General features: G+C 57.8%; 1 protein-coding gene across 1 annotated transcript; it reads right to left on the bottom strand.

Moving 5' to 3' along the window:
- Window positions 1-9,006: 9,006 nt before the first annotated feature.
- Window positions 9,007-9,496, bottom strand: LOC106147538 (protein FAM71B-like; the record flags this gene model as incomplete). The annotated part of the gene is given in 1 exon segment (XM_013509615.1): window positions 9,007-9,496. A coding segment is annotated over 1 exon segment (253 nt), but the record flags the coding sequence as incomplete, so codon positions are not given.

Here is a 9,496-nt window from a genome sequence, read left to right as displayed (position 1 = left end):
CCCCGCCCCCGCGAGCGGCGGGCCGGGCATGGGGTGAGTTCGAGCGGCCAATAGCAGCCGCGCCGCCCCTCACTAGGGCCACGCCCACCCCCAGACGGCGGCCCGGCTCGGGTTTCACCCCGCGGCTCTGAATGGGGCCGGGGTTACTCGCGGGCGTCCGCCTTTAACCCGCTAGGCGCCAGCACCCGCCGAGGTTACTAGCGGTCACTGCCGGTGTCCCCCAACTCCTGCTTGCTCCGCTGCCGCCTCGGAGAAGTGCCGCGGGACCGGGGTGCGGGCAGGGAGAACCCCCACAGGGCTGTGACGACACCCTGGAGCTATGTTCCAAATCGTGCCCTCGCTGGCACTCTGAGCACGCCTGGAACGTTCTAAGCCTCAGTTTACCTCCCCGGGAAGTAGGACGGTGTCTCTGACATCGAGCGACAGAAGGCAAAATACCGATGCCGCGTTCAGTAGGAAACAGTTAAGGTCAAATGCTGCCCCAGTGGGTGCAGAGACTGGCACCTCCTGGCTCGGCTCTGGGACGGGGCCGCCCCCGCCCCGGTGAGCGGGCTGACCCAGATCATTTCGGTAAACCGTAGCCTGCGGTGAGCAGAGGAAACCCTACCCCAGCTCACAGGCTCTGGGTCTCCCGGCTGGCATCTCCGCTGTTCTGCCACGAGGTCACTGACGCCTGCCCCCCAAGTGTCACAGCCCCCCAGCAGTGCCCATGTGAAGCTCAACTCTATTCATTGTAAGGCCCTGGAAAGCTGAGAAGGGGCCCACCCCCTGGGGACAGGAGGAAAGGCAGGGGTGAGAGGTTCCAGGGTGCTGAAGCCTGTCTCCTCCGCACCCAGCACACAGAAAAATGACCGTCGCCTGCCCAGGTGGGCCCCGGCAGCCAAGCAGCCCCGCCTGGAGCCGCGGGAGAGCCTCACTGTGTGGCTCAGCAGCCAGTGCTGCAGCCTGGCGTCCCTTGTGATGGGAAGTGTCTTTCCAGGTACCTCAGTTGGAAAACAGCCCTTACACAAATGCACCCCGCCCCTCCCCATTTTCTGCGGCTCTTGTCCTGCTTCTGTGGCTGGTGAGAAGCTCCAAGGAGAGCAAAAGCCTTTTCTAGCACTCCACCTCCCTCTCTGCTCAGCCTGGGGGTGCCCGCAGACCCATCGCCCCCCAAACAATGAAGCCTCACTCTCAGACAGGGCTCTGCCCTCGGTGAACAATGTAGGACAGGACAGTCCTGATTCAGAAGGACACAGACAGCTGGGTTCTGGGCATAACTGTCCCGAAAGCCTACCCTTCTAGCTGAGTCCTTTCATTACTCCCCAGCTTCTGAGCCCAGAATGTGGCAGGACCAACAGCAGATGCTCACCTGAGACTTGATGGACCACCAGGGATGCTGTCAAATCCCACCCCACCCCCTTTGGGCTGTTTCATGTCTCCCATCTCCATCTCCCCTGGAAAGAGGGGAGGGCAAGGACAGGTGCTCACCGACCCCCAGGGCGGCAGTACTCTGGGGGGCTTGTGAGAGGAGGGACAGGACCCAGCTGTGGAGGCTGGCCTCTGGGCAGGGCGCATGGGTAAGCTGCCGCCGTCCCCTGAAACTTGTGGCCTAATCTGGGCCCCACCGCACTCTCGCTTGGAGCCAGATCTCCGGGTCTGCTTCTATGGAAGCTAGGGCCAAGGTTAAGACAGGGTGGGAACTCAAGAACCCGGCCCACGGCCTTCCCTTAGAGATGCAGCCAAGCCCGCAGACCTGGGGCCGGGCCTCTACCCCTTAAATCTACAGGAGTGAGCATTCTGGGAGAGCAAGTGCGTAAAAACACCTACCACCCAACAGGATCAACAAAGGTTGTTCCTTCTGCACCAATAGGAATGGTCTAAAATGGTGATGGTGAACCTTTTAGAACTTTCAGTGATACACACACACACACACACACACAATCAGCACGCATGCCATAGGTTTGCCACCACTGGTCTAGAACTAGAAAATCAGGTAGTGAGTGGTTGGACATTTGCAGTATTCAAGTCCAACCTCCATAATCATTTGATGGGGATTTTTTTATTTCTTTAAAGGAAATGGCATCCAGGTATGCTGGCCCACACCTGTAATCCAAGCTCTCTGGGAGGCTGAGGTGAGTTCAAATCCAGCCTGGGGGGTGGGGGATGCGGCTCAGTGATAGAGCTCTTCCTTCCATGCACAAGGCCCTGGGTTCAACCCCCAGCACCACACACACACAAAAAACACAGCCTGGGCACCTTAGTGACTTAGCAAGAGAAAGTAGCTCAGTGTGAAGGCCCTGGGTTCAGTCCTCGGCACCCGTCAAAACAAAACGGGGGAGGGGGGGGTTAGGGCAGGGCTAGGGTGAGGTGAGAGGAACCGAAGGTGCAGAATTTAAGGGAGTGCCTCCCTCACCGCCCAGTCCTCGTCCTGGGGCCCGCACAGCAGGTCTCAAACGGTGAACCCAGCGCGGGAGGGCTGGCGCTGGGCTCCGCACTGCTCACTCTGAAGACGGACTCAGGAGGCGGACTGTAGTCCCTGTGGGCCCAGCTGCTCCCTCATCTGCTGAGATCCCAGCAATCCCTCCCCAGGCCTAAGCTCCTCATTTTCTCGCTCCTGCAGATTCTATCAGAACCCACCAGCAACCCTGAGACTCCGCCTGCGCTGGCTCCTGGGGCCAGCAGTGCTGCCTCCCAAGGCAGAGAGTGGCGGCTTTAAGGACTCCATTTATTTAGGCTGTGAGGCCAGGACAGGAGTCCTGAGAGAGCCCCACCTCAGGGACTTACACATACAGAAGCACACAACTGTCCAACTGGCGCAGGCCTTGAACCCCAAACAGACTCAGCTTGTAAGCTTCCTGGGACAGGAGCTCAGCTCTCCACCTCCCCTGCACAGCCTCGTCTGTGAAGCCTGGACCCGTCTCCCTGACAGCTTCAGTGGTGCTAGGACTACTGTGCACTGATCCTGTGCCCACCACTGGGATCCAGATGCACAGCTCAAAGCTCAGTCGGGGGAGACTAGCAGTGTGCGTGTACCCAGAGAAAGGCAAGGCAGGCGTGACGGGCACCAGGAGGGAACTGAAGCAAGGCCAAGACAGTGTGAGGGACTGGTGTAAATGTGGTAGGCCTGCCTGAGGAGGTGATGTCTCAGTGGAGACCTGAGTGAAACAGGGTTAGAAGGGAGAAAGAACACCCAGACAGAGAAACAGCAAGTGCAAAGGCCCTGAGGTAGCATGAGCCTGGAGCAATGGTGAGGCAGCAAGGACACAGTATGGCTGCCGCAGATGGGGAAGTAGGGGTGTCAGAGGCAGCCAAGGACCTAAGATGCCAACCTAGGTTTTTCTGGCACTTCACCTGAGCCAGGGGCACTGATTCCAAGAAATCTGCAAACTTTCCTGTGCAATGCAGGTCACTTGGTGTCAGCGCCACCTCTGCACAGGACACGGCACGCGCACACACGCACACACACATACACACACACCCTGCATACCATCTCCTCCTGTCTGATGGAGGCTGTGGGGTGAACGAGGGACCAGCATCACACGTGCCCCAGGGGGCCACACATTCTCAGGTGCTGTGCCTCGGCCAGCCATGTGTGCAGCAGGGTACAGGCTGCCCTTTGTGCGCTGCCCTGGGGGAACAGGTGCGCGCTGGGCTTCCTGGAACCCGAGGGGAGGGTGGCAGGGCCCGGTGCCCTTGGGCACAGCCCTCCTGATGAATGAGGACACCAAGTCTCGGAGCGGGACACCTGCCTAAGATCCCCGAGCTGGGTCCCAAACCCAGGTTTGCTACTCGTGGCCCCAGCCTGCCAGGGATGGAGTGAGCCCAGCTCCGGCCTGGCTCTGCCCCAGCCCATCTCTGTCACCTGGCTTGGAGCAGTGTGTGCAGAGTGCACGGACCGAGTGAGCCTTTCTAGCTCAGCTCGGGCAGGCGCCTTGGAGGCCTCCTGATCACATCACAGGCCAGGCTCTGGCTGGAGTCCCTCAAGACAGGCAGGGCCTGACCCAGGTCTGTAAGCCCAGCCTCGTTCTGCACAGGGCTGCAGGGCAGACCACAGCTCCTCTCACTCAAGCTCCTGCCGGGCCTCCTTTGCCCTGCTTGCCTTCCCACTGTCTCCATTTAATGCCCAGTGCTCTTGGCCGGACGGTTCCTCCTGCCGGGAATGCCCTTCCCAGTACCCTGTGTCCTGGAAAACTTCTACACTTCCCTCCAAACCACGCTCTGAGGGCCCCTCCCCGCCCTCCTCCCCTGGGGCCCTCCTCACAGCACCTGCTAAGACAGTGACCACACTGTCCTGCGGACGGTCACACAGCCTCCCTCTATCCCTGGACAAGTCCCGGAGCTGCGGTGTGCTCGGTGAACCCGAGCAGCCCACGCAACAAGGCAGTCAAGCGAGATGCTGTTCAGAACCTGTTTCCACACCTGCTCTGGTCTTGGGGGCTCAGGACACATTCATTCATCATTCTGGAAGCTCAAAAACAACCCATGTGCTGAGGCAGTGGCCATTCGGGGGGTGGTTCTCCGATGCTGGGCTGCTGTTCCCAGTCTCAGCGGCAGTGCTGTGCTTTCTTCATACAGCTGAAGCACACTTCTTCCTTTTGGGTTGTTTTAAACCTGAAGTGAAGGCAGCACCTCATTTCAGAGGCACCGGGCTCTTCTCAGGCAAACAGAAACCCTTTACAACTGTGCCCACAATGCAGTCCGTTTCCTCAGCATCCTCTGCACAGGGGTTGGGGGGTGGGGGGTGTTTGCATTTTTATAGCCCTTGAATTGCTCCGCTCAGTGTCAGAGCCGTGTGATTAGAACCTCAAAGGTGCTTTCATTTGCGTTTTCAAAGTTGTCTCAGTGCCTGTGTGCAGGAAGCCACCAACTTCCAGCACGGTGCCCTCCTCTCCAGCTGGAACCGCGCTCCCTGCCTCCTCGGGTTCCTAGGCCCCCGCCACAGCAGGGTAGGGGTCTTCAGCCGCACTCGGGCGAGGACAGACATCCCGCGTCTACGGTTCCTTCCGTCTCCAGGGACTAACGGACGGGAGCTTGTTCCCTAGTGGGGACACAGGGCTCCTTGCCAGCCTTGTCTCCCGTGAAGAGCCGGGACCACCACATGAGGGGTGCTCAGCACTCAGAACTATAGCCAGGAACAGCCCGAAAACCTCCAGCACAGGCTGCTTGGATAATCACTGCGAACGTCTGTTGAGGTGCGCATAGCCGTGCCGGGTAAACGCTCCACGCGGCAGCGCAGCACTCACCGGCACCGCGGAGGTCTACTTACGCGCCAAGCACTGCACATGCTTTCGACCTAAGTCGGCTCATCTGACCCCCGCAACTGCAAGAAGCTGGTACTTAGCATTATACTGATCAGAAGCTAGAAGACAGAGGGGCCAAGCCACTTGTCCACGGTCACACACAGGGCTGAATGAAGACTCCTGGGCCCAACCTCCCAGCTTTAGGGTGCACGTGGGTTCCCAGAGCCCCAGCAACACTGGCTGGCTGCCTCCCGGGACCCACTCCCTACAACCTCTTCTCTTACATGCCCTTAGGGGCACCAGGGCTAAAGCCACGTGGGCTCAGGCAGCAAAGCTTACAGCTACCAGACAGACTGTGCTTTGCAGGGCACGCCACTGTGGTCGGGATGGAGTAGAGCACTGTGCCCAGGAGGAACGGTGGTTCGCGGCCACGGGAAGGCTTTGTGCTTGCTGGGAGGTCAGTTGGCAGGAAGATCATCATGGGCCTCTCCAGGCTACAAGTTCTCCCTATGGGATGGACCTTCAGCGTGTCCCCTAGCCTCCAACCCACTGCTGCATACCCCACAGCCAGCTACGAGCCCCCCGCCCTCCCATCAGGAGCCCGGTGCAACCTCCTCTTGGGTGAAGTGTGTGGGTCTCACAACTGTGCAGTCCCTGTCGGGTCCCCAGGGTCAAAGGACATTCCCCCAGGTCACAAGGCAGGAGCCAAGGCCGAGACACTTTGCTAGTGGGGCGCTCCCGGTCTAGCAGGCAAAGTCCAGATCCCAGGCCTCTGCCTGGCAGTGACCTCTGCTTGGAGCTGACCAGGCCATGCAGCATGTTTGTGTCCAGCTAAGTAACTGTCGGGCAAAAGGTAACTCCTGGCCACCTGGCTGGCTGCCTCCCTGGACCCACTCCCAAAACCTCTTCCGTCCCCTTAGGGGCATCAGGGCTAAACCCAGGGGCGCTCAGGCAGCAAAGCTTACAGCTACCAGACTGTGCTTTTCAGGGGATGCCACTGTGGCCCAGATGGCACGCAGCACCTTCCCCAGGAGGAACACGGGAAGGGTCTGTGCTTCTGGGCACCAAGAGGCAGAAACAGGCAGGGGAAGGGAACAGGCTCTGCCTTGGAGGGGCTCTGTGCAGGGCATGAGGGAGAAGGGCGCCCACAGGGCCAGCTGTGCCTGAAAATGGGCTCAGGGAGTGGGCAGTGCCATGCACTTAGCAACCTTTTGGGTCTTGAGTACCATGCTGAGACAAGGAACTTCATCTTGGGGGCACTGGGGAGCCACAGGTACTTGGCACCAGGAGAATTCGTGTGGGAAGCTGGGTAGCAACCATGCCAGAGCTGCCTTCTAAGGAATGTTGGGGCCAGAGAGAGAACTGAGATCCCCCGAGAGGCCTGGGTGCCAGAGTAGGCGCCGATGCGCCCTCTCTCCCAGGCCAGCTGGGCCCTCGGCGCAGCCAGACACACAGGCTGAAGGAAAGACCCGTGGCAGACGCCTGGGGTCCCACAGGTGTGCGGTCAGACCCCCAAGTCCGGGGACCCATGGGGGATACAGCAGCCCTCCCAGTCTCCAGCCAGAACCGTCTCCACCGGCCTCTTCTGTACTGATAAACTGGTGCCAGATCTGATAAACAAATTCTCAGCCGCCGCAGGCTTAAGGATAATACGCAGCACGGGCCCAGGCTGCTGTCTCATGCCCTCCCCTGCTGCAGGGGACCCAGGCACGGAGCAAGGAGGGGACAGCAAACAAGGGGAGTCACAGGCAGTCACAGGGCCCAACCCGGGCCACTAAGCCAGGCGGTGCCTCCACCCGCAGACAGAGGCTCGGTGCAGCCCCACCCCAACCCCATGCACAACAGAGGGCCTGGCCAAGTGGGCGGGCTGGGGACTCAGGGTCCTTGGCTGGCTCTCTGGGGCCAGTTTCCAGTCTCGGGACACGTGGCTTCTGACCCCAGCGAGGCCCACAGGGAGCAGTCTTCCCAGTCCCTCACCCCCAGCTTCAGAAGCTTCAGTCAAGAGTGAAAAGCACAGGCTCTGGAGTCCACAGCCCGGTTCTAAAGCCTGGCTGTGCCATCCCGGGGCTGCGTGACTCCGGCCAAGTCACTCATTCTCCCTGGTCCTCGAGGCCTTCATCTACAAGACGAAGACCAACCGTCTGCCCGGCAAGGATGTGGGAGGACGCACAAGCTCAACACAGCGCCTGGTACACAAAAGTGCTCAAGCAATGTTCCCGGTGCATGTCACGATCTCTACCCAGCCGCCCGAGGGGGCTTCTAACACACAGCTCCAGCATGGCACCTCCACCCCCCAGCCCCCAGCATCGGGCCCAACTCCTCATCCTGTATCCAGGTTGCCTGGAGGACTCAACTTGCATTCCCTGCAGGACACCTGGCCCTCTCTGAGCCCCAGTCACCTCTCCAGCTCTCAAACCACCTGGTCCTCTCTGAGCCCCAGTCACCTCTCCAGCTCTCCGAACCACTAGCTCAAGCCTGCTAGAAGCTTCCAAAGCAGATTCTGGTTTCTGACCATCGGTTCTCCGCCTAGAGCCTCCTCCTGTGGAACTCAGTAAAGATGTGGGTGTCCCTGGGGAGTGCGCCGCAGTAGTTTATGAGAATAAAGCAACCTGGTCAGCCAGGCGACCAGGTGGACTAAAAAAGGGAAGCTGATCACGCTCTGGCTGTCGGCACAAAGCAGGTTACACCCTGCTACAATGAGCCCTATTATAGTTTATAAATAATACAGATTCATAGCCCAGTTTGGTGGTGCATTCCTATAATCCCAGCACTCTAGGAAGCTGAGGCAGGAGGATCACAAGTTTGAGCCCTGCATAGGCATCTTAGTGAGATTCTATCTCAGAATAAAAAAGAAAGAAAGAAAGAAAGAGGCTAGGAATATAGCTCAGTGGTACAGTGCCCATTACCCAATAGAGTAATAATAATAATAACAATAATAATAACAATATAGATTCAGGGTTGCTTGGGTTGCTCACAAGCATAAGGAATCTTACTGGGATAATGAAAACGTTCTACAACTTCACACACCTCAGCAGATTTACTAAAAATCATTGAATGGTATATTTAAAACAGATAAGTCTTATGGTACTTTTTTTATGCAGTTCTAAGGATCAAACCCAGGGTTCTGCACATGCTAAGCAAGTGCTAAGTGCTCTACCACTAAGCTACATCATCAGCCCTTTCTTTTCTTTCTTTTTTTTTTTTGCTTGTTTTCTTGTTTGTTTTTGACACAGGTTCTCACATGAAGTTCAGACTGGCCTTGAACTCACTATGCAGCCTATTCTGGTCTCAAACTCTCAGTGATCCTCCTGTCTCAGCATCCAGAGCACCGGGATTATAGGCATGCACCACCACCCCCCCCAGCATAGTCCTTTTTAAATTTTTTATTTGCAAACAATGTTTCATTAAGTTGCCCAGGCTGGGCTCAAAATTGCAATCCTCCTGTCTCAGCCTCCCAGAGTACCGGCATGACAGGAATGTGCTACAACACCAGCTTTTCTTCCTTTTTTTATGGCACATACATTACACTTCAACCGGTACAGTGAGCCGTGCCTGTAGCCCAGCTACTTGGGAGGCTAAGGCAGGAGGATCGATTGTATCTGGGGTCTGAGGCAACCCTGAGTAACACAGTGAGACCCTGTCTCAAAAACAAATAAATACATAAATAAATAAAACCTCAATAACGTTTTTAAAAAGTAGGTAGTGTTGCCACCCCAACACACATACACGTGAGCAAGCATGAAATAATCCCTCCCATCTTTAATAAAGTTTAACTCTGGGTGTCGGGTTTCGGAAAGATTTTATTTTCTTGTCTTTGTCACCTGCATTTTCTAACTGTCCACAACAAAGAAGTCAGGTTGTGTTACTGGGAAAAAAGACAAAGTCTGAACAGAAGCTGAGAAGTCCTCAACGACAGGGGCAAGAAGGGGGCTTCCTGGTCCTGCGGGCCATGTCTGTCCCCCTCACAGACGGGGGCTCAGGGCGAGCCTGGCCCCTAACTTTCCCGCGCTGCCGGAGCAGGCTAACGTTCCCACCCGCGAGTGCATGAGCTCTGCACCAGGCCAGAGGCCTGGGCACGCCTCGGCTCCCCTGCGAAGACGCCTGCACCCTCATTCTTCCGGAAGGGGAAACTGAGGCTCAGCAGCTGCGGGGACTCACCAGGTGACAGGGGAGGCGAAGTCCCCCACCCAGCCCACGCGCTCCCAGCTCTGCTCACGCCTCTCGGCCGCACCCCGGGGCCGGCGCCCGGGTCAGCGGCAGGAGCTGGGGCGACC

Source organism: Chinchilla lanigera, unplaced genomic scaffold, assembly GCF_000276665.1.
Source record: "Chinchilla lanigera isolate Chin_1 unplaced genomic scaffold, ChiLan1.0 scaffold00176, whole genome shotgun sequence".
NCBI lineage: Eukaryota > Metazoa > Chordata > Mammalia > Rodentia > Chinchillidae > Chinchilla > Chinchilla lanigera.
This window is presented reverse-complemented; position numbering and strand designations above follow the sequence as displayed.